This window comes from Lipophrys pholis (assembly GCF_963383615.2).
Source record: "Lipophrys pholis genome assembly, chromosome: 8".
Lineage (NCBI taxonomy): Eukaryota > Metazoa > Chordata > Actinopteri > Blenniiformes > Blenniidae > Lipophrys > Lipophrys pholis.
In genome coordinates, this window is record NC_137630.1 from 2,734,945 (window position 1) to 2,759,403 (window position 24,459).

Genomic DNA, 24,459 nt, shown 5'->3' on the forward strand with positions numbered 1-24,459 from the left:
GTATGTTTGGTTTTGGAGAGAAGATATTCAGCCTGTCGCGTAGATAAGATATTAAACTCCATTTGAAGTGACAGACGTTTTTTGATAGTGTCTGCGGTGGGGGAGTGACTGTGCAGCGTGTCCAATTCTAATATTTCATCTGTTAATTTTTTAAGACGTTCAGAGTTTACTCTTTTTTTTATTTGCGCAGTATGAGATTATTTGGCCCCTTAGATATGCCTTTAGTGATTCCCATACTATAGAGGGTGACATTCCTGGTGTTTGATTAATGTCGAGAAACATTTTAATTTCAGCGGATATACAGTAAAAGTGGTGAACTCTTGGTCTGAAAGAAGTAAAGGGTTAAGTCGCCACAGACGACATGTGGTTTGTGTATTCGGAATCTGCATTTTCATAATGACTGGGCCGTGATCTGAGATAACTATGGCTCCATATTGGCAGTCTTTTATAGTATGAAGGATCCTTTAGTCTACGAAGAAGTAGTCAATACGTGAATATGTCCTATGGACAGAGGAAAAGTAGGAATATGCTCTGGTAGTGGGGTTGTGAAATCTGCCACGCCATAGTTTTTTAGGAAGTGCTGAATAGAGTGAGCCGATACTGAGAGGGATGCCCTCCTGGAAACACTCCGATCCATGTTGGAAGAAAGTGTACAGTTAGTGTCACCACCAAGTATGAGGTAGTGTGTTGTCATATCTGGTAAGCTAGAGAAAAGGTTTGTAAAGAATTTGGGATCATCCCAGTTTGGGGCATAGATGCATACTAAAATAACTGGAAGTGTGTATAGTTGTCCCACAACAATGACGTATCGCCCAGAGCTATCTTTCTGTACATCTGATACTGTGAATTGAGTAGTTTTATTAATCAAAATAGCAACACCTTAGATCTTTGAGTGGAAATTGTATTGGTACACTTGACCAGCCCATCCTCTAAGAATCTGAGTACTGTGTCCGGAGCTTATATGCATCTCCTGCAGAAAGGCTATGTCTGTGTCCAGCTGTTTTAGGTGTGAAAGGACTTTTTTCTTCTTAACTGAATGATTCATGGATTTAACGTTCCAACTTATGAAGTTAACAGGGCGGCTGTATCCTCTGAAGTTACTCATGTTGGCCATAGTGTGTATGCAAGGAAATATGCATCACACATGAAACCCAAGGACTGTAAAGTACAGTTACAAATATATTTAAAGAAAAGGTGCAATGGAATGATTTCAGTTTGTAAAATGGTCCTTTCTCACCTCCGTGAACGCGGCCCGAGCCTTGGCCACCCCCGGAGTTTAGTCAGGGAAGATGGTGAGCAGTTCACCTTTAAAACGCAATGGCCCGCGGGTGCGAGCGTGACGCAGGACCTCGGCGCAGTCTTGGTAGTAGTGAAGTTTAGCATCAATGGCGCGCGGTTTTCCAATCCGCTCTCCGCGGGCCCGGGGTCCGGTGTGAGCGGTCGACAAGCGGCTCTTTATCCAGCTGCAGCACCTCCGTTAGCAGCTTCAACACCGTCACTGTGGCGCTGGAGTCAGGTGCTTCCGGGATGCCGATGATTCTTATATTGCACCTCCTCATTCTCCCTTCCATGTCCTCACACTTATCTCGAAGTTTTGCCATCTCTATCTTCATATCACTCACTGTGTTCTGGAGAGTGGCTACTTCCTCCGACCATGTTGAGAGCCCCCCCTCGACCTCTCTGATGTTCACCGTCATTTGGTCGATCTCGGACTTCAGCGCAGTGGTGTTGTTAATTATCTCCGTTTTCACTGCTTTCAGCTCGCTCTTAAGAAAATCAAAATCTTCAGCGAGGGCATTTTTCAGTTCGGACTTTATCACCGCTGAAATATCCGCTTTAAGTGGAAGAAGGATTTCTGACATTGGTCTCGCTATTTCCATCTCTCCGGTATCCGCTGGGGGTGGGGGCTTCTCACCTGGACTCTTGGAAACACTCTGGTCCGAGGAGTTGCTGGGCCTCGTGCTGGCCGGGCCAGAATATTTATAATTCCGCAAATTAGTTTTGCAATTGTCCGTCCCCACTGAGGAAGCCTTCTTTGGAGTTATATTAACAAAGTTGTAGTTGCTGTATACACAGAAATACTCATTAAATATTGCTTTTAGTAGAGGTTCGACAGGAGTTCAAGCTAAACACGGCTTACTGCATCGCGGTCAAGCCATGCCCCCCAGTCTGAATAATTTTTTATTGAACATTATTATTGAATCAATAAGACAAAAACATTTCATACTCTGTTAATGTGACACAGGTATTAGGTATTAAAGTTTTATTTTTGTGTATGGCCTTAATTTTGTAGCACTACGGTCATTTTTGTGGCTCTTTGTGTCTGGCTGGTTGTTATATCCATAGACATATGACTCCAGACCGCACATTGCCCTGTTTGAGACGGCAAATGAGCTCTGACTTCCAGTAGTGGCAAAACAACATCAAGGAGCATGACAAGATGGTGAAGTCCTGCTGTTCTGCTCAAAGAGAGAGAGAAGAGAAGAGAGATTGGGGGGGGGGGGGGACATACAATACCCTTGTTCGTGCCACATATACTATTTGCAGTTATCACACTGATCCAAATACTTTCCAACTGTTATTAGATTAACCAGCCTGAGCAGCTCTATCTAGACAGTAAGATGAAGCAGGACCATGAATTAACAAAGAGGCAACAACAAAAGAGGAACATGATTTTGAGAGTTTGAGCAAATGATGACAGAGAACAAGCAACTTCAGAAGCACCTTTCATGAGGAGTGGAAGTGTGTGTGTGTGTGTGTGTGTGTGTGTGTGTGTCTGGGGGGGGGGGGGGGGGGGGGGACTGTAGTGACACCCCGGAGCCCGAGGCCATCGGGCCTGAACACCGTCACCCTGGCGGACGGCAGCCCCCCAGACCGGGGAGGCCCCAGCGAACCACCCCACAGAGCCATGCCCCACCCCAGGAAGCACCACATGGAAAATGCAGAGAAGCCTCCGCCCCAGGCAATAACAGCCCACAAGAGAAAGATTAAGGGCACAGGGCCCCAGGCCCCGACCCAAGCTGCCAAGCCGAGACCGGCCAGAGCTGGGCCCCCGGGCCGAGCGGGCCAAGAGCCCTCCTATCCCGGCGGCGAAGTGATTCTTTCTTCTTTCATTGTTCTCCTGACACGGCACGTGGTATTGAACCCAAATTTAACCTCTAAACATGCTGCAAAACTCACCAAATTTGGCACGCTTAACATGACTGGCACAGACTATAAACAAATGTAAAAATTAACCCCCAAATTGCCAAAATGTGCTGTCTTGCACCTCCTACAACCACTAAAAAGTTCAATGACCACCACGACCCGTAGGATTGTTGTAGAGGGACCAAACCAAAACTCACTTGTTTGTCTCATCTCGACCTAAAAATCACGCACTGACATCCCTGACATAAACCATACAAGAAGTCTGCAATTTTCCTTTCAAAATAAGATTTTCACCCCAAATTTAAATTGACTCTCGCACAAATCTGCCTCCTCTGAGGGCGAATATCGTATCGGCTTCAATATACAATTAAATGACAGAGGAGACACTTCTGTACAACTTTGTGGTGACTCCAGCGGTTTGGATTTCAGTTGCCATCAAAGCCCCCAACACCGAATCCCACTGTCTACCTCTTCTCATTCAAATGTATTGGAAAACCAAACACCACGGCCCGTAAGAATGTCGTACAGAAATCAAACCAAAACTCACTTGTTCATCTCATCAACATCTAAAAATCACGCACAGACACCCTTTACCTAAAACCAACACAAAGTCCACAATTTGCCTTTATGGCGACACAGCAAACATTAATATTTGCCATCAAACAGGAAGTGTACTGTAAATACCTTCAGCATTGTTCGCTCAGGCTCAAACTTTACATGTTGCATGAGAGTCCACATCTGATCACAGCCATATAACGTTACAACGATCGGGCATAGCACCACCTGCTGGGAATGGGGCCGTGATTGGGCCGGAGGCCATGCACTTCCTCTTTTGACACCTCCCCGCCACCAACACACCTCCCCACGTCACCGACACACCCACTTCATTCTGCTTGAGAGAACCTCCCCCAAGGTGCACACCACACATGTCAAGATGTACAACAAATGTAACATATGATGAGATTGATTTATTGATACATGATATCTGCACAAACTAAACTCATTCAAGCAAATTCTGTACATGATTATTGACATTTCTACACGTGTTTGTTTTATTGTTACATGATTACATATATATGTATGTTGTATAATGTATGCACGTTGTATTTTGGCAAGATAGCGGTGCGCAATAGTGCGGCAGTCAGACTACGTGTTTTTACTTCTTACCACTACGATTGTATGTTTTTCCTCCAAGACATACAGTAGAGAGGAATTACTCCAGCTTGGATTGCGTTATTGTGCGTCGGACTCAAGCCAGAGTTTCAATCAAAACATTCCTTTGGAGATCGCACGACCAGCCAGCAGCCCGTGTTTCACCATTCCTGGGACAAAACAACGGCGGAGGTGGCGCAGGAAGCGGGGCTGCCAAGCCGGCGTCCAGGCCTGGCTGTTGAAGAACCTGCACAGACCAGCATTTCCCAGCATCTTCATCACAAAGGCCAAGTGAATGAACAACAAGCTGGATGAACTATCAGTCACCATCAAGGCTCAGAAGACTGTGTGGGACAGCTGCATCTTGATTTAGATGGAGACCTGGTTTCACTCGGAAGCAAGAGATGAACCTATAATGCTAGTGGGGCGCACAGCACACTGGGTCGACCGAACGAGTGACTCGGGGGGGGGGGAGGGGGGAAGCAGAGGAGGAGGACTGGTCATCTACTCCAAAAACAGGTGGTGTACCAACATTACAATGACTGAAACTCACTGTTCCCCCGATGTGGACTTCATAACACTCAGGTGCCTTCCTTTTCACCTGGCCCGAGAGCACACAGCTGTCATGGTATCAGCTGAGTACATGCCACCAAGTGCTAATGCTAAAGTAGCATGAAAGACCCTGTTAGCAAACAACAGTCTGCCCACCTAGATTGCATATTCATTGTGGCTGGAGACTTTAACCATACTGACCCTAAGAACTGTTCTCCCTAAGTTTTACCAGCATGTCAAATGTGCAACAAGAGGACATTACTTATAAAGCTTATAGCAGCATCAAGGAAGCAAAAAATAAAGTCTCCCCACTCCCCCAACTCGGACAATCAGATCATCTGTCCCTGTTTCTCACCCCAGAGAAACGGATGAAGACAGACCCATGCCTGAGGTGAGACCCATTCGGAAATGGTCTGAAAGTGCCATCCCACAACTCCAGGACTACTTCCTCACAACAAACCGGGACATTTATGCACAACAAGATTTAATGGACAACACATCCACTGTTCTGTTTTATATTAAAACGTGCATGGATGCCGTCATGGTGCAGAAAAAGATAGGACATTATCCAAATAAACAGTGGATGAACAGTGAGGTGAAACAACTGCTGAGGGATCGGGACTCTGCTTTCAGGTCTGGAGAGACAGAACTGTACAGCTCAGCCAGATCCAACCTGAACAAGGGCATCAAGCGGGCAAAAGCAGCATACGCGAAGAGGATTAAGTGGAAATAGCAGCGTTGAGTCATTTGGGCTATGAAAAGCTTTCAAACCTAGAGGTACTGTAAGCTACCGGAAATTGGAAAATAAATTATAATTATATTATAATTAAAACAAATAATCAAAATGAATATTTCATTCATTTTGATTCAGCCTTTGGTAGGCACTGCCTACAATGCCTATATATATATATATCTCTCATTATTATTATCATGGTTGGTTAGGTCTGGAACAGGTACCAAACACGTTTCACTGCAGGGGGCGGGGACACAGGGGAGACACGGGGTGCTAACAAATTGTCCCTTCTTTCTCCTTTCCTATCCCTCTGTTAGGAGACTTCCTAAAGGAGTTAGGGAAAGACGATCACGTTGTTGTAACAATCCAACTGCACTTCCACTAGTTGACATAATAATAATAATAAAAATAATCTGACGGTGGCGCAGGTTAGTGACGTCTGTCATGGTGAAAAATTTTTTTAATTTCATATCACAAAGTTTGAATTGAAATCAAAGGAAAAGAGGCTGCCAGGAACTAAAGTGAAACTGCTGCCAATTGAATAAATAACCAATCAAACTGAGAATAGGCTGCACAAAATGTTCACTTTACTGTGTTCGTTTTACAACATCCGCATAACATTCTTAGTTGGGATCTGGGTTTTCGATTATTTAAAGTTGTTCAAGGCAGATTAATGCTTTGGTAACTTATCATGGTCTGCGTTGAGTCATTGTGAGTTTCCCTGAACGCTTCGATGAGCAGGTCCCTATTAAATGTTGTCGCCGCAAGGAATTGTGGGGCAGCATGATCTGGTCTCCTTTGGTAAAGGAAGCATCAGTGTTTCCGAGGTGGGAAGGAGGTTCTAAAGGAAGCATTAAGCCTCCTTTCCTTAGTTTATAGAGAATTCCAACACTTCTTATCGTGGCCGCCACTTAAACACGTCTGGGGTTAAGGAGAAGTGGATAGGAAAGGAGATAGGAGGGACTATTCGGATGCACCCACGGACTGCTCGGCGAGCCGTTGTACTCTGCCCATTCCCTCATAGCGACAGCGATACAGTTTCCTAATTGGCTGGTTGGGAGGACTTGACCAGTAGAAAAGGAGTGTCAAGTTTCTTTTTATTTTTTTCTGGCACATACTCACATGGCACAGAATCAGCTGTTTTACCATCAATTCCTCCACAAATCGCACATCAGGTTTTTATTATTGTCATAACTCTGGTTTTATTTGGCCTATCAACAACATTTAAAAACTGGTTTCAAGGGGGGGCCACTAGGGGCGCATACCAAGATGGCAGCATAGAGTGGAGCTCCCAAGTCGATTAGGTGAATTATCCCCCAAAACTTAGATAAAACTTGAAAAACACGAATATTTGATCAACGCGAAATGAGCGGGGGACGAGGAAAGAAAGGTTCAAGAAAGAAAGCCATGTCCAATGACCCAAAAGAACCCGACCACGAGGTCAAACTAATGGAAGGGGAAAACGTGAATGTCGAACAGCCTCATTTATTAATGGAGAGTCTCTGTGTTATTACAACAGAAATACGAAACTTGAAGAAAGAGATGAAAGAGGATCTTAGGAAATTCAGAGACGACTTCAGAGCAGAAGTCAGACGAGAATTCGCCGGGTTCAAAGAGGAAATTAATAAAAAAATTGAACGAAACGCCGAAGAAATTAAACAGCAGCGGAAGGATATTGACGAGATGCAGGAGCGGGTGACTGAGTCGGAAGAGTGGAGCGTGGAGGCGAAATATGCAATCCTCACGTTACTACAACAACAAAAGAAACTACAGGAAAAGTTGACCGAGGTGGAGGGACACGGAAGACGCTGCAACTTGAGGATTTATAATGTCACTGAAAAGGACGGTGAATCCGTGCCTGGGCTGGTGGACGCGCTCCTTCACCGGGAACTCGAGTTACCGGAAAGTTCCGAGTTACATATTCAACGAGCGAACAGAAGCTTTGACAGGAAACCACCAGCGGGAGCGTCTCCAAGATCTATTGTGGTCAATTTCCTGAAATACGAGACAAAAGAGGATATTCTGGCCAAAGCATGGAAAAAGAATATTGAAATCGACGGGAGACGCATATTTTTTGACCACGATTATCCGACGGAGGTGATGAAGAAAAGCAAATCATACGTAGCGATTAAAAAGATCCTCCACGGAAAGAAGATCCGCTTCCAAACACCGCTGGATAAGATGAGGGTCCACTGGCCGGAAGGACCAAAGACGTATAACAACACCGAGGACGTGCTACAAGACATGAGGAAGTGAGGGATGGAGACACCTGAAAGACGTGATGGCACATGCGACACCAGAGCGCCGCTCGAGGAGCGCCTCCAGAAGGCGCTTCAATGGCGACGCGTCGGAGAGAAACGTGAAAAGTGGATATTCAGGATTATATGGTGGATATTCAGGATTCAAAATTAATGTTAAAAAAACACAGATTTTGACGATAAATTACTCGGCATCGCAAGAACTAAAGGACGTATATAAGCTCAAATGGGATGCTAAAATAATAAAATACCTGGGAGTCAACATTACGAACAGAATAGACAAGCTATATGAAGCAAATTACACAAAAGTGAACCAAGATATTAGGAGGGACCTGGACATATGGTCGGCTATTTGTTTGGATTTCAGCTCAAGAATAGAGATAATTAAGTTTAACATTTTACCAAGACTTCTGTACCTGTTTCAATCTCTACCGGTGAAAATCCCACAAAAACAGTTCATGGAATGGGATAAGTGGATATCAAGGTTCATATGGGGAGGGAAGAAACCTAGGATTCGTTATAAAACCCTGCAGCTGCCTAAAGAGAAAGGAGGTCTTGCTTTGCCAAACCTGAAAGAATATTTCTATGCAGCACAAATCCGACCTCTGGTGTTTTGGTGCAACAATGCTTTTGTCGCAAGATGGAAAGATATAGAACTGGGCACAATGGGCACAGAGGTACGGAACTTAATAGCAGACAAAGGACTGTTGAGAAAACTGGATAATAGACTGGATATAATAACTAAAACTACAGTAGAAATTTGGAATGTAGTGGTGGAAAAGTATAAATTGGAGGAGGAGAAAAAGACGCTGAGTTGGTTTGCATTTGACCACAGGTTTAAACCAGGGACGATTGATAGAGGATTTGAGCAATGGGCAAACAAAGGAATCACAGCAATATGCACCATAATGGAACGGGGGAAGCTGCAGGGTTTTGAGAGACTCAAGGAAAAATTTGGACTAAAGGAAAATGAACGCTATCGATATCTACAACTAAAACACTATTTCGAGAAGGAGATTAAGATTGACAGAGATAATGGAATAGTGGAGATATTCCAGAAAGCTTATGAAGGGAAAAAGTGTAGAGTGATCTCAGCTTTATACCAAAACCTGGTGTCAAATAGGGACGACTCTATATATTAAAGAAAAATGGGAAAGAGAGCTAAATGAACAAATAACAGAAGAGGAATGGTTTGTTATGTGTAAATCACAGTGCACGGCCACCAGCTCCAGGGTTTGGCGGGAATTTAGCTGGAAAAATCTTGTTAGATTTTTCATAACTCCAAAAATAAGGACAAAAGTGGTGTCGGCACAACAGCCATGTTGGAGATTGTGCGGTCACTTTGATGCAGATCACACACACATATTTTGGTCCTGTCACAAATTACAGGTGTATTGGGAACAAATATGGCAGAGTTTACAAAAAGTAATAGGATATCAGTTCCCCAAAACTTGTAAGATGCTGTATTTGGGAAACATAACTCATAATGTGATACAAAGAGAAGACGTATATCTGTTTAAGATATTACTAACAGCAAGCAAGAAAGTGATTACCAGATTGTGGTACAAAGTGGAGCCGCCGACCCGGGAGCGGTGGTTACGTGTTGTTGAGGAAATATTTGTAATGGAGAGACTCACTCACAAACTAAGATTACAGGAGTCTCAATGTGAAGAAAAGTGGGAAAAATGGACTGACTTCAGGAGGACAGAAGAGGACACCGCCGCCACTGGACAATAGAGACTTTGGTTGATGAATAGATTTTGTATATGTGTTTTGCCCTGACACTGTAACTGTGAAAACTGAAAAAATTTCAATAAAAATTAAGTTTAAAAAAAAAAAAAAATAACTGGTTTCAAGCTTAAAATCCCCACTTTGCTGCCAAGTTGAAACAGACTGAGTGTGACTGCTGCTTCCTGCTACTCATGCAAATTAGCCATGTGTCATTTGTAGCAAATGTGTGTCAATTGACCCAAGGAGGTTAAATAAATAAAACAAACAAATTACCCACTCAAATATAAAACCAAACACACACACAAAACAATAAATAATATTAAATAATAGAAACCCCCCAGCTGGGAAAACTAGGTCGGGTGGTTATGTTTGAGTCCTGGCTGGTCCGTGTCCAGGGGCTCACCTTGCTCATTCAACTTGAAGCCAAAATGTTCCCACATACGGCCGTTACAACGGTGGTTTTTGGCTTTTCTTTTTCTCCTAATTTCTACCAAGGTACCTCGCGCCGCTCCTCAGGAGTGCACTGTGTGTGTGTGTGTGTGTGTGTGTGTGTGTGTGCGTGTGTGCGTGCGTGCGTGCGTGCGTGCGTGCGTGCGTGCGTGCGTGCGTGCGTGCGTGCGTGCGTGCGTGCGTGCGTGCGTGCGTGCGTGCGTGCGTGCGTGCGTGCGTGTGCTCGCAGCCCTGTCTCCTTCAACAGAAACAAAGATTCTAGATTATTGACAAGATGCTTCTCTCCCTTCATTCCACTTTGAAACCAGTGCGCTCGGGTGCTAAAGCCGATGCACAGAGTGAAGCCTCTCGTCAATAAACATGCGTGTTTCTTTTCCTCGTTGTAATATGGCAATATATCGAGGCTGGCAAAATTATAGAGTTCATTTCATTTATCGTTTGATTTTATTATTTATAATATTTATTATCGATGATATTTATTGATTATCATCCCAGGCCTAATTGTACCCATCCCCAAGAAACAGTCAGTCAGGAGTCTGAATGACTACAGGCCTGTGGCTCTTACCTCAACTGTGATGAAGTGCCTAGAAAGACTGGTAATGAAGCACATAAACCCTCACTGCCTCCTCGCCTTGATCAGCACCAGTTCACATACAAAGCCAACAAGTCCACAGGTGATGCCATCAACACGGCCCCCCACACCTTAGCTAAATATCTTGAACAATCTGGCAGAAATGCAAGGATGTCGTTTGTGGACTTAAGTTTAATGCACTTATCTCAAGCAGACTGATGTCCAAAATGCGCAGCCTGGATATCAGTGAACACTCCTGCTGATGGATCAGGGACTTCCTCACCAAACGTCTGCATTCAGTCAGGCTGGGGCTTCATCACTTCTCAGTCCTGACAGTCCAGCGCTGGAGCCCCTCAGGGCTGTCCCTTTTCTATCTTCTCTCCTTCTCTGATTACAGACACAAGCTTAATTAAATCAAGTCCAAACACAATAATAATAATACTTAACAAAAGACTGTCACACTAACGGAGTATGAAATGTGTGTGGCTTACTGGTTCAATAATAGTAATATTCAATACAAAATTATTCTGAATATAATCCTGTATCAATGACAGTTTGTGTCTGATATTCTGTGTTCAACGGTTTGGCTGCTAGTTGCAGTGTGCATAAAAGAAGGAAGCCCTTTCTCTTCCACAAAGCAAAACACAATACTTTGAAATGTCCCATCATTTCTGGCATATCAGACAGAATGACATTCCACTGTGTTTAACAAAGAAAGATATTTCTCTTCCATTCTGCTAGAAATGTCCATTGCTTGACCAGGCGTTTCATCCCGACCATTTTTTGTTGTGCAATATCAACCTGAACTCCACGTCTCCTTGCATGCCCATGCGCGCCGACCCAATTCCGTCGGTACTACAGCCGGAATTGGGTCGGCGTGCATGAGCCGCTACACCTTTCTGTCTCTGTCTCTGTCTCTGTCTCTGTCTCTCTCTCATAGAGCATAGTTTTGTGTCGGATGAAGATGTGTTGTACCATAAGGAACGTGCTGATTCCCTTTTCTGTTGTTTCTCAGACTCTGGACCAGTGGAAGAGTGCTGAAGGTTCAGAGCAGCACACACAGACCACTCCACCGCGCAGCCTGGTGAGATACGTTGGAGTCTTTATTGCTCGTGTTGTGTTGTTGTTCAAACAGGAATGTCGGTTTGTGTTCAGGGTGATTCCTTGTGTAGCTCCATGGGCTACCAAGTTCCCTCCTTCCCCATGTCATTTTCAGAGGAAACGGGAGATGAATTGGGCCGGGACAGCGGCCAGGTGAGAAAGCTCATGCCCAATTCCACCAATCAAACCCCAAACATCTCAACCTCTGATCACACAGGTTCAAGAAACACTGCTTAATGTGGGCGCCGGTCATCTAGAATGACTTAACTTCTTAACATTCTTCCTCCTGGTGCAGAACCCTCACGTCTTTGGTCCACAAACGTCACTCCTTTGTTGCAGAACCCTCGTTGCTGTTTTTACTTTACACTTGGTGTTTCTTCTCTTCTCCAAATCGAGCTCTGACTGCCTCTTTCCTCCCCCCAATTCACCCCTCCCTCCTTTGTGTCTGTCTCCGCAGCCCGTGGAAGGTGCAAATGAGTTCTTACAGTTGCTGAAGAGCCACAAGGAGAAGCTGGAGGAGGGGATGAAGGAGCTGAGGAAGAAAAATGAAGAACTGGAGAAAGAGATGGAGGAGGGAGAGAGAGAGCGAGAGCAAATGCGTCGCTGCATCGATCAGCTCTGCGGCAAACTGGCACAGGCTCAGGTGAGAGAGCTGAGAACTGGTCGCTGGAGAACCTGGAGCAAACATCTCCAGGCCACTAGAGGACTCAGACAGACACAGACACAGTCACACTCACACCGATGAGCATGGTACAGTCCCCAGTCATACTCCGAAGTGAAGGTACTCATTTTTAAAATACTTGAGGAAAAGCATAACGTGTGCTTCTCAAAAACTAGTACAGATATTGTAGTTATTATTTTAACCCTATCCAATAACATTGTCAGTAGTAGTGTCAGGGACCAAACAGTTGAGCAAAGAAGGAAAACAGGAGGTTATTAAAAAAGGGTTTTTTATTTTCCTAAATAGTTTTTAAATACAAACAAGTTTTTCTGCCTGTGAAAAAGGTCAACAAACAAATTCAACTACAAGCAGCATTGAACGGGTCATCGCGCACCCACGCATGTTTGAATGTGGTGCATGTTGGGGTTTGGTGCACGTTAAAGTGTGATGGAAGTGTGGGCTCAATATTACATCGGAGTGTCAAAGATTTCATTTTTGCCACAATTCTGTTGCTCACAGCACTCGACATCCGCAGACACTTAAAAAAGTGACGTTCCTCAACTCAAATGGTGTGATCACTGCAGTCTTGACCACATCCTGGGGATTGACTGGTACCGCCTCTCACCAAATCAACTTTGGTAAAAAATGATTTTCCCCGCCAAATGGACATCAAAATCCTGTATATGTGGAAGTGTGTACTAATCGTTCTTGAGGTGCCGAAAATCACAACAAGGCCTCCAACTTTGTTCAAAGGTGAGGCCCATAGGCTGTTGAAGCGCCGCACAATCCCAGGCTGTTCTATGGTGGTACACTCCTCCTTGGCAATTGCCAGCTTAGAAGTATCTATAGTCTGCAAGGGGTTGCAAAAACCGGCGGTGGCCCAGCCGTGGGGATATTATTAGTCTGCTCCCAATGGAGACACCTCGGAGTCTGACGAGGACTAACTGCAAGGGACTGTATACTGTATGTTTCAAGATGCTTGTAAATATGTCCTCTGACGGTATAAATCAGGGGTCCTCAATAGTTGGCCGGATGCGGCCCGCGGGAGCCAACTGAGAGACGTGTCCAGCTGCCAGAGCGCACCGCACACCAGAGGACATGAGACTCACCGTCTCAGGTGCGTCTGGTGGAGGCGGGTGTTCACCCAGGGCGTAAAACAAGTCAGGTCTACAACTGAGTTTAAAACTATCTGACTCCCCCCCCCCCCAGTTATTCTACCAGAAGCTACTGAACAGTTGACACACTCCAGATCGCTCAGCATTCAGAGAAACTCCATGGAGTTGATCAGAGAGGAGGATGCTGCAGGGAGCGAATGCTGTCACTCTGTAGAACACATCAACACACATCACTACTAATCCACACGCTCAGTTACTAACTTCACCAGTACAGCTGGTTCTTGATATTCTGGAAGATTCATTGGAGCCAAAAAGATTTTCCAGGAATGTCAGGCCCATTCCAGAACCATCTTCAGATGGGTTAGGTCACATTAAGAATGGCAGGAATGTGGCAGGAATGATGGAAATGATATCAGTAACTGTCGGATAATACTGCGAGTAGAAGAGTGGAGGATTGGGTGGAGGAGTGTTCTTCACCTCTGATCACCGACTTAAAGAAACAGAATCAGAAACAGACTTTCTGATGCAACATAAATCAGAGGGATTTCCTCATCTCATCACTTTTCTCACTGATTGGTCAGTCAATTCATTCATTTTTGTTTATTTGGCATCTAACTGGTGTCTTATAACAAAGATTCCAACAATAGTACTAATAAGTCCATTTATATAGCAGTTTTTATACTTCATATGTAACAGATCACAAAATGGATGAATTGAGAACCGAAACCAAAGCAGCACTAAACAACAATTATGGAATTTAAAAAGTAAGACACTGTAAATCCCTCCCTGTATTTCTCTCTGTCTCTCAGTGTGTAAATAATTAGAACGATAGTTGGTTTTGCGAGTCCTTTTTTGGTTTTACACTTTTTTCAAGAGTGCTTTTTTATGTGACCCTCAACGCAAACTTTGAAAATCCCAGGCTTAAATTATTACTACAACCACGTTGACTACTATTACTTATAATAACAATGATGACAACAACAATAATAATAGTAAAAGTTGTTTTATTTGCAAATATCGTGCAAAAATCCTGCGACGGTTCCGGCCCTTGGTTTGGCATGCTGGTCTGATTTTGGCCCTTGGGGGGAATAATTGAGGACCCCTGGTATAAATGTTATCTCAGTATGTACAGTGTGGAGGTTAGATTTGATTTTAAAGCCCAGATAAATTGGGAGCAAAATCTGATATGTTTATTTACTATTTTATTAAAAAAACTATTTTTAAACATCGTTTTGTTGAGTGGTGGGGGGTTGCACAGGGACCATATCTGGCCCATGGCCTTGAGGTACTCTGTAGAGCAGGGGTCTCAAACTCAATGTACCCGGGGGCCGCTGGAGGCAGAGTCTGGGTGAGGCTGGGCCTCATCAGGGATTCCACTAAAAAAGTTGTACAAAAAATTATCAAACGTCATTATTAACAGTTTTGATGATTTCTTCTGAACATGAAGTTTCCTGAACATGAATGGAACATTGAATGAAGGTCATGAACGTTCTTCTGAACATGGTTTCTCTTGCCTACACTTCTTATCACATATCTGAGCCACTTTTGGTTTGAGAGAAGAAGCAGTTGAGACCCTCAGAATGTCTAGAACAGGGTCAGCAACCCACAGTTTTTTGGTCCCTCGAGCTGTGAACCGTCAACTCTCAATACTGATATTTGTGGAAGTCTACTTTCATGATCAATGTTTAGTAGAATATGGCACATCATCTTTAAAGAACAGTAAATCACATCAGTCTCTCATGATCTTTAAACTGTCAAGCAAAGTTAAATAAACACATGTGGAAACTCTTTAATGAAATAAGAGATTGGTATAAGCTTTTACTTTGACACTCACCCATCATCAAGAGCACCATGGCAGGAGGACACCCCACACAAAACCCTCTTCACTCCTAAGTGCTCACCCACAACTAATAAACCAAACCAAACTAAACTAGATGAACTAACTAACAACATGAACAAAGTAACAGAAACACAACACAATCATTACCAAACCTAAAATAACCCCAACAACAGCTAAAACGCAACGTACAGAAACTCCCATGATGCACTGCAGGGATCCGCTCCGTGATCGCGGAGCGGATCCCTGCAGTGAAGAGGGTTTTGTGTGGGGTGTGATGCTGCCATGGTTTGCTGATTGGTTGATGTCATAATAAAAGCTCAACCTTTATGGATTGATTAGTGGAAAAGATGTACTTATAAATCCAATTCCCAATGTTGTCTACTGTAAAAGCGAAACTATTGTCCCCTGAACTTATACTACTTGCACAAGATGTGTTATGTCCCGTGCTTCCAGCCAACAAACCTTTAAAGTACATGAACTTACCCAAGTAAGTAAACACAACGTCACAATGTGCGTTGGCGGTCCACAAAATATCGTCTCGCGGGCTGCAAATGGCCCGCGGGCCACGAGCCTGAGACCCCTGCTGGAGACGTCTGTTGATTCAAAGTAGGTTTGTATTGTGCCATTACCCTCTTGATAATGTACTGCTAAATTACAGTGCTGTGATCTGAAAGTCAGGTGTGAATGTTCACCAGGCGAGTGGTGGTCCTGACGAGGTGGTCCCGCATCGCTCTGAGGCTCAGCACTCCTCCGACTGGTACGAAGCTCATTCCCCTGAACCTCTGCTGTTTGAAATGCATCGTTTGAGACTAACCGCACTGAAGTGACTCCTGTTCACTCCTGCTTCCCTGTTTCCCGTTTCTAGCTCGAGTCTGGCTAAACTCACCGAGCAGCTTCAGGCCACACAGGGCAGGTGAGCCCACAGCTCTGTGTGGCTCTCTCTCTCTCTCTCTCTCTCTCTCTCTCTCTCTCTCTCTCTCTTTCTTTCTCTCTTTCTGTGTCAGTCTGTCTGTCAGCCTCTCTCTTGCTTTGTGTATGTGCATGTCCCTCTGTCTGCACCTGTCTCCCTTCTTTCACCTGTTGCATGCTCACAAGAGTTAATCCGTCCATACACAATAATCCCTGCATAACTGCTCAAATCATTAGAAACCACAACAAAGCAGTGTTCAGCAGCACTGAAAACGTGGCTTCTCTGTGTTGTTAGTTCATCTAAGTGTGGATAAAATCTTAGTGTGTTTCACTCTCAGCATTATTCATCTGTTAAACATCTTTGACAAAGCATGATCATAACAATCCACATTTTTTAATATTAATAATTCCAGCTGATATCCAACACAAAGTTGTAGCTCCACCATTCTGGATGCATGCGCCCTCCACAGCATGGGGCACAGATTCTATCAGGGTTACCTACTTTGGCAGAACCAGGAAAAGCTCAGGCGACTCCTCCCACACCTTGGTGGCACTATATTGTAACGGAGAAGGAGAGAAGGTGGGTTGAGCCGAGCCGAGCAGTGGTACAACTGTCTAATGGAAAAGCACCTTAAGTACTAACTGATAATCAATTAGTTGGTTAGTTTTATGTTATTTCATCGAATAGCTTCTATATTTCTATATTCTATTTTGGAAAAATATGCTCCCATAGTTTTCAGTTTTTCACTATTTTGTGCAGATTTTGAGAGCTAAATATGCAGATGTGGTCTACATGACGTGTGTCAGCAGCTCTGCTTCTTATGACACCTGAACTGTTGATCCATCACAACCTGAAGAAGACAACATCAAAAAGTATGATGGAGAAAATGATCCAGACTGTAAAATCAGCACAATTACATTTTTCTTCTGATTATAGCTTAGCTAACAGATTATTTTCATAGTGGCATAATAGCCTTTTAATTACAGTTATTGGGACATCTCCCAATTTTTTCCTTTTATTTGTTTTATTGCAAAGAATTACTAATGCATGATGAAAATCTTTAGATTTAATTAAATATCCTTTTATGAAAATAAGAGCTGTTATAACAGCATGACATTTTTAACCACGTCTTGGTGCAAAATACTGTAAAATGTCAGAAAAGCACATGGTCCATTTGCAGCTTTCGTGTTTTTACAAACCGTCAGTGTGGCCTCGATGTTAACGTCATGAGCAACACGTTAGCTCGCTTCACTGCTGCATCGCTGCTCTCAGTTTTCAGTTCGGCGATAGATTTGCTACTCTGACTAAAACACTCCCAAGTTTACAAAACCATTCTCGCACATGACTTTTGTAATTGAAGTATTTAATGGGTTTTGCATTTTATAACAAACACAAACAAATTCCAATCAACATAAAACAGTGAGGTTTACTGTCAATTGTTGTATTTAGCTCGGTGCAAAACTGTTCCATTGTTCCACTGAGGCTTCATTTCTTTAATGTAAATCTTCCAAGCATCTTTTCACAAGCAACATTTTCAATCATTGTTTCTTTCCACATTTTAAGCGTTGGGGTATGGGAGTCCTTCCAATATCTCAAGATGAGACGGGTACATGTTACGTCTCATGTTAGCACATGTTAGCACTCTAAAATGATGCTTACTTAACTGTAACAACACTCTTTTGTCTGCCAGAAAACACAGTTTAGGTGATTTGGGCGAATTGCGAGGTGTCCATCGCTGCATGGAATTCAATACACAATTCCAAAAACCCAACGGGCATTCCCAGAGGGCATGCATCAACGTACCTTTAGCTCGTTGGCATTTCCAACACACACCGTTTCTGCCAATGCTCATTTTATAAATCCTTGAAGGAGTATAATAATATCTATTGAGAATTTTGTACTGGATAAATATACCTCTGGCTTCCCTAACATGCAAGCCATTATTCAAGAGAATGGAATCCCATGCATTTTTACTCACTGTACACCCTAAACCTCTTTCCCATGTTTCTTTTAGGCTTTTACTTGTATTGTTTTTAGCCCATGGGCAAATATTATACCATTTTGTGGCCTTGTACTGTAGTGGAGGTAATAGCAAGAAGCTCTCTAGTGGATTTCTCCCATGTAATATTTAAACTTTTCCTTTTAAGCAATTCCTTATTTGTAAGTACTTCCACAAGTGGCCACGACCCTCCAAATGAAACTTTTTTAATATCATCATATGACGTGAAAACATCCCCCTCAAATAGATCACCAACAGTTCTAATACCTTTTCTTAGCCATCGTGCCCAGTAAACAGTCTGTTTGACAATTGTGATTTTAGGATTATGCCACAAGGGGGCATATTTTTGAACATGTGGAACACTTTGTATTTGTTATGCACCTCCAACCATACCATTTTTGAAAATTTAAAAATGGGATTTCGCTTTCACTTTTTGTGATAACATATCAATTGGTGTAAATGGAGACGCAAGCTCGGGTTCTATTAAAATCCAGTCTGTCGAATTTCCCTGCCCATGTTTGGCCAGTCTAGACATTTCAAAAGAGATACTGTAGTGCTTTTTATTGTGCAGGGGCAACCCCCCTTCTTTTTTAGGTAAGTAATATTAATACGAGGTTTACCACCATCCCAAAGAAAGTGTTTTATCATATTATTGTAGCTCTGTAACATCTGATTTACACAGGCAACATTCCTGTATAATAATTGATAAGTGGGGCTATGACCATTTTAACTGTGTTTAGTTTACCCCATAGTGTCAAGTTTTCTCGTATATGACTTTGTAAGTTTTACAACTTGCATGGCATCTCGGGTCAACTCTGACCCTCTCTTAGGCCAGTTTTCAATTAGGCCAGATGTTTGACAGCCGTGCTCCACTGAGCTTGTCTCATAAACACAGGGAGGGAATCAGCAGTTCAATATAGCAGACACACAATATGAATGAATGCATGTTGTTTTTTTGCTTGTGACTCAGCTGCTTAAGTGGACAAACTGTTCCTAATGGGAGAATCAGACGTCAAATTGATTTTCTTCAACTCACAAACTGCTCCAGCCTAATGTGCAATGCTGTATGCAGGTTTGACCTACCTGGACCGTTAGAAATGAGTGTTTCTCTGTAGGTACCGTGAGCTGGAGGAGAAACTGGACTATCTGCAGAAGAGTTCAGTTCAGCGTGACAGAACTGAAGCTCTGCTCAAACAGAAGGACAAGGACTGTGCTCAGGTTTGTCTTCATCCATATGTCAGAGCTCCTAATTGTGTAGCTTTGTAGAATACCTTTTAACTCTTTGTGTTCTTGCAGCTGGCCAAAGACTGTGAGGCCCTGAAGGCGCAGGCCACCTCCCTGTTAGGAGAGCTGAAAGAGAGGCAGAGCTGCTTGGACAAAAGCGAGCACGAGCGCAAAGTGCTGGAGGAGGAGTGAGTGGATGGCAGTGTGGCAGCAAAAGATCGGTGATTCGGACTCTCTGGCCTTAACGGTGTGTGTTTGTCCCCATGCTGGTTGGCAGGCGCAGCAGTAATATAAAAGCCCTACAGGTGACCAAACGGGAGCAAGAGCAGCAGAGGAAGCAGCATCAAGTGACCATGGACACATTGATGCTGCAGAGCCAAAACCTGGAGCAGGCCCTGAAGACCGAGAGGCACGTGGTCACGGAGGAGAAGTGGGTTCAACACAAGACACACAGACACACACACACATTCAGATCTGGCGTTAACTTGTGTTGTCAACACAGGACACTAACGTCTTTAATCCTTAAGTCATACTTACCTCCGTGCTTGTTGTCAAGATGTGAACTTATATTTTACTCTTTGAGAACCGACACGCCTCAGAACACTTAAGACAAACTGTTTTTTCTCCTTGAAGCACAAACATGTATTGGCCTGTATTGTATTGGCCGTGTGCGGTTTCTCGCGGGGGGGTTGTCTGGCGTCGGGTGGAACACGGGTCGGCGCGGGGAACATCTTAATCTGGATATGCACAAGTGCAGAACTACTTCCGTGTCAACAAAGGCACATGTAATTACTTTATTTTATAGAATGTTTGAACCTGCGCTCGCATGTTCCCAATAGACGCACACCCCAAGGCTTGCACTCGTGCAGTGCGTGTCAATTGGGAACAATACCGTATTTATTTTAATACGGTATTTATTTTAGGACAATCAGACCTTTAAGCTCTCGCGGGCCACATAAGATGACGTGGCGGGCCACATTTGGCCCGCGGGCCTAGAGTTTGACACATGTGCCATAAATGAATGAAACATGAGCATGCAATGAAACGCAAACTCTGTCATTTGACAACAGTTTGGTGAATATGAAACAACCTCATGGAGAACATGCAGCTGCTCTGTTCAGTTACCCGCCAGCCATTTTTTATTATTCACTATTTTGCTTTTTAAAAAATATCTATTAGCCAGTTTATATCAGCCCAGTTAAACCTGAACCATGAAATAAATGTGTCAGAGGTTTTAGTAAGTATTCATTTCCTGGCAAACTAAATATGGATTTCTGACCCCCCAACATAAAATTCTTTCTTGAACAAGAACGTGTTGTACATATTCTTTAAATGTGGACATGAACTCATCACGCTATGACGCCACGTCAAACAGTGGATCCACAGCATTAGGCGAGGAACATTTTACTGAGTTTTAATGACATTTTTGTGTCCTTGTTCAAATAAAGATGGATTTTTAAAAGAAATTGAAAAGACAAATGTAAGCTGATCATCACATTGATGACAGAGGACTCAAAAACTTGAGTTTCCAATACGATTCACTTGGTATTATAAAGGTAAAAATGTCATTTGTTTATTGTGTTTTGTATATAAAACAGCACAGTGATGATGGATAACAACTGGCTCGGTCCTTTTTGTGAGCTTCAGGATCTGCCTCCTGTTTTCTTTTCACAGGAAAAAGCTGACACAGTTGCAACATGCGTACACGTGTCTGTTCAGAGACTACGACTCCAAATTGAAGAGTGAGGTAAAACACTTTGCAGGCCTCATCTTCCTCAGTGCCATCAGGTGGCTTCAGGTTTCATTTGGTCTCTCTCTCTCTCTCTCTCTCTCTCTCTCTCTCTCTCTCTCTCTCTCTCTCTCTCTCTCTCAGGGAGGAGATTTGTGCAGCCGCCTGGAGGAGGCGGAGAGGGCGCTGGCCCTGAAGCAGGACCTGATTGATAAGCTGAAGGAGGAAGTCGAACAGCAGAAAGGCTCGCTGGAAACGGTCCCCGTGCTCACCGCACAGGTAAGTGCTCGGGACCCACCCACTTCCACAGGGCGTGTTCACACAGTGAAGATACACCCACTGTTTCAGCTGAAAACACTGACACAGGTCTCCAGAGTTTAGTTTCATCCAGGATAAACCACTCAAGGATTCATGTAAGGTTTATTTTTAATACTGTAAAAAATGAATTCATTAGGAAATTGTTGAAAAATAGAAGAAATAAACTTAAATTGACCAGAAAACAGACACAGTTTATTCAAAACGCTAATTATTAAACTGAGTTTATAATGAAATGATGTGGGCTGTTCACTGAAATTACAGACCATGATCAGTGTTTTCTAATCCCTGTGGAACTGTTCGCACATCATTTCATGCACGTGTTGTTTAGATGAGTGTTGCATAAATGTCAATGAATTATTGTGGACGCTTGGACTTCTGCTTTCAGCCTGTTGCTGTTTTTGAGTCTAATTAAAGGCCAATCCATACTTTCCTGTCCACATGTGGGCAGAGTCCACTTTGGTCCGTGTGACGTCAAAATTGTCATCCACCAATGTGCGTGAGGGTTTGCTCCAACGCCTCTGCGGTTGACCGCATGCAGCCCAATTATTGAGAGCGTGCAGACAGTGATCCGCTGCTCATGCTCTGACTGCTCATGCTCCAGAGCTACTGGGCGCTTGTTTGAGGAGGTCCTCCGTCTCCCCGTCTGGACAATCACGGTTTTAAAGAAAATAAAGAGCCAGAGGCTCAGAACCTGGAGTGAAACATAAACTACTTTAGGAAAGGAGAACGGCGATTGTTGTAGAACGTTATGGAACGTGCACGGAAGTGAACACAGAAGTGTAGTATGGATACACTTGTGTGTGCGAACCCGGGGTCTTTGGACACGCAATGTGCAAAGTATGGAGAGGCCTTAACTGAGACTGACTCGGATCCAGATGATCTGTGCCATTTCTGAAATCAGGCTTGACTGTCCCAGATTGTCTTTGACTCTGTCCAGTGTCTTTATTGCTGCAAAAAGGAAAGTTCTCTCCACATACTCAGAGTTTTCAAGCTTGGTGCTGTGAGAGAGTCTCATCTTAACAGTGTGACATGTCAGAGGCGTTACACACAATTCCATGTAAATACATATAAAACCTTTTGGTCGGCTGGAGACGCTTGTGTCAGATGTCAAGGTTGACTGCGTGTTTGCAGGCTGAGATCTACAAGGCAGATTTCCTGGCTGAGCGAGAAGCTCGAGAGAAGCTAAACCAGAAGAAGGAGGAACTGCAGGACCAGCTGAACCAAGCCATGACTGAGATAGACAGGCTCAAACAGGAGGCCACGTCACGGTAAACGTCCTCTGTGTGTGTGTGTGTGTGCGTGTGTGCGTGATATCGCGGGCTAAAACATGTAGGTTATATTTTGTTTTTCTCAGTGTTCGTATGGAGCAGATGAAGCTGAGACATCTTGAGGATTTCCCAGCACGGCCCTCACACATTGCCCATAACCAAGGTACACACAAACATCAGTTATCATCCACACAGATGAAAACCAGCCCACTGTAATCATTGTACAAAAAGCTCCACTGGCACCGCTGTGAAGGACAAACCAGGACTTCAACAAATACTCCACGTAAGCATATACATACAGTAAACCACATAAGATTTAGGCAAGTTCATTTAATCCAGATTTCACAGTTTTCTGTTAATTGATGAAAAGCAACTATCAACGCTTGACTGTCACATTCTGTAGCACACAATAAAAGTCATTAATACATCAGTAGTGAACATGGGCGGTTGTGTCTGCAGTGTGTCAGAGAATACATGAAATATTTACATCAAAATCATTCTGGAAAGTAAGAGTTAAAAAAAGTTTTGGGGGATGAGGAGTTCTTGGAGGTAAGGGGGGGGGGGGGGGGGTGCGTTGCAGTAGTCCAGCCTTGAGGAGACAAAGGCGTGGACGAGCTCCTCTGCATCAGCCAGACTGAGTGTTGGGAGGAGTGTGATGTTCCTGAGGTGGTAGAAAGAGGTCTTGCAGATGTGTTTGATGTGGGTGTCAAAGGTGAGCTGTGAGTCCATTTTAACTCCCAGGTTGGTGACGGATGTGTAGAGGGCAATGTTCTGGCCAGAGAAGGCGATGGTGGTGATGGTGGAGGAGCAGACCTGATGTGGTGTAACAATGAGGATGGCTTCAGATTTGGAGGAGTTCAACTGAAAGAAGTTGAGCTTCATCCAAGCCTCCATCTCCTCCAGGCAGCTGGTCAGGGTGGATGTTGGCCGGGGAGCGGAGGATGTAGGGAGTGTTCGGAGGTAGAGCTGAGTATCATCGGCGTAGCAATGGAATGGTATTCTATGTCTAGCGAAGACATTTCCCAGGGGGAGTAGGTAGATGGAAAAGAGGGCGGAGCCCAGGGCGGAGCCCTGAGGAACACCGCAGGTGACGTCGTGGGTGTGAGATTGTTTTCCGCCAGGGCAACATACTCAGTTCTATTGGTCAGAAATGAGATGAACCAGTTGAGTTCTGACTCTGAGAGTCCGATGGTGTATTTCAGGCGGTGGAGGAGGATGTTGTGGTCGACCGTGTCGAAGGCAGCTGGTAGGTCCAGGAGGATGAGCACAGATGGAGAGCCGCTGTCTGCAGACATCAGGAGGTCATTGGTGACCCTGACCAGGACCGTTTCTGTGCTCTGGCCGGGGCGGAAGCCAGACTGGAACTTCTCAAACAGGTAGTTGTGTTTGAGGTGGTCCTGAAGTTGTGCTGCCACTGTTTTTTCCAGAACCTTGGACAGGAATGGGAGATTGGAGATGGGTCTGTAGTTTGATGGGATGTTCGGGTCCAGGGTGGGTTTTTTCAGAAGTGGTCTGATGATGGCAGTTTTTAACAGGGGGGGGGGTGTGGCCGGCCGTCAATAATGAAGTCACAATGAATCTACTGTGTTGGTAAAGTCAGAATAAGTGAAAATATTTAATCAGTCAAAGTTCGGAAAAAGGCAAGAAATCGTGACGGAGGCAAGTGCAGAACAGTCTGTCTCTCTGTATATCAAATAACA

At 44.0% G+C, this 24,459-nt stretch overlaps 1 protein-coding gene across 4 annotated transcripts in view; it reads left to right on the forward strand.

Annotated features, from left to right (window-relative positions):
* The window catches only part of ikbkg (inhibitor of nuclear factor kappa B kinase regulatory subunit gamma), a 39,137-nt gene that overhangs the window by 8,930 nt on the left and 5,748 nt on the right, over nt 1–24,459 (forward strand). The window contains exons 4-15 of one of the 4 annotated variants that reach the window (XM_080468938.1): nt 11,610–11,678; nt 11,750–11,848; nt 12,153–12,338; nt 16,007–16,068; nt 16,177–16,224; nt 19,336–19,438; nt 19,517–19,632; nt 19,722–19,874; nt 21,119–21,191; nt 21,318–21,452; nt 22,623–22,759; nt 22,846–22,922. In XM_080468938.1, the coding sequence (XP_080325064.1) occupies nt 11,610–11,678; nt 11,750–11,848; nt 12,153–12,338; nt 16,007–16,068; nt 16,177–16,224; nt 19,336–19,438; nt 19,517–19,632; nt 19,722–19,874; nt 21,119–21,191; nt 21,318–21,452; nt 22,623–22,759; nt 22,846–22,922 (1,258 nt within the window). The remainder of the gene's footprint in view (nt 1–11,609; nt 11,679–11,749; nt 11,849–12,152; nt 12,339–16,006; nt 16,069–16,176; nt 16,225–19,335; nt 19,439–19,516; nt 19,633–19,721; nt 19,875–21,118; nt 21,192–21,317; nt 21,453–22,622; nt 22,760–22,845; nt 22,923–24,459) is intronic. The other 3 variants (XM_080468939.1, XM_080468940.1, XM_080468941.1) reach the window with 3 other exon arrangements.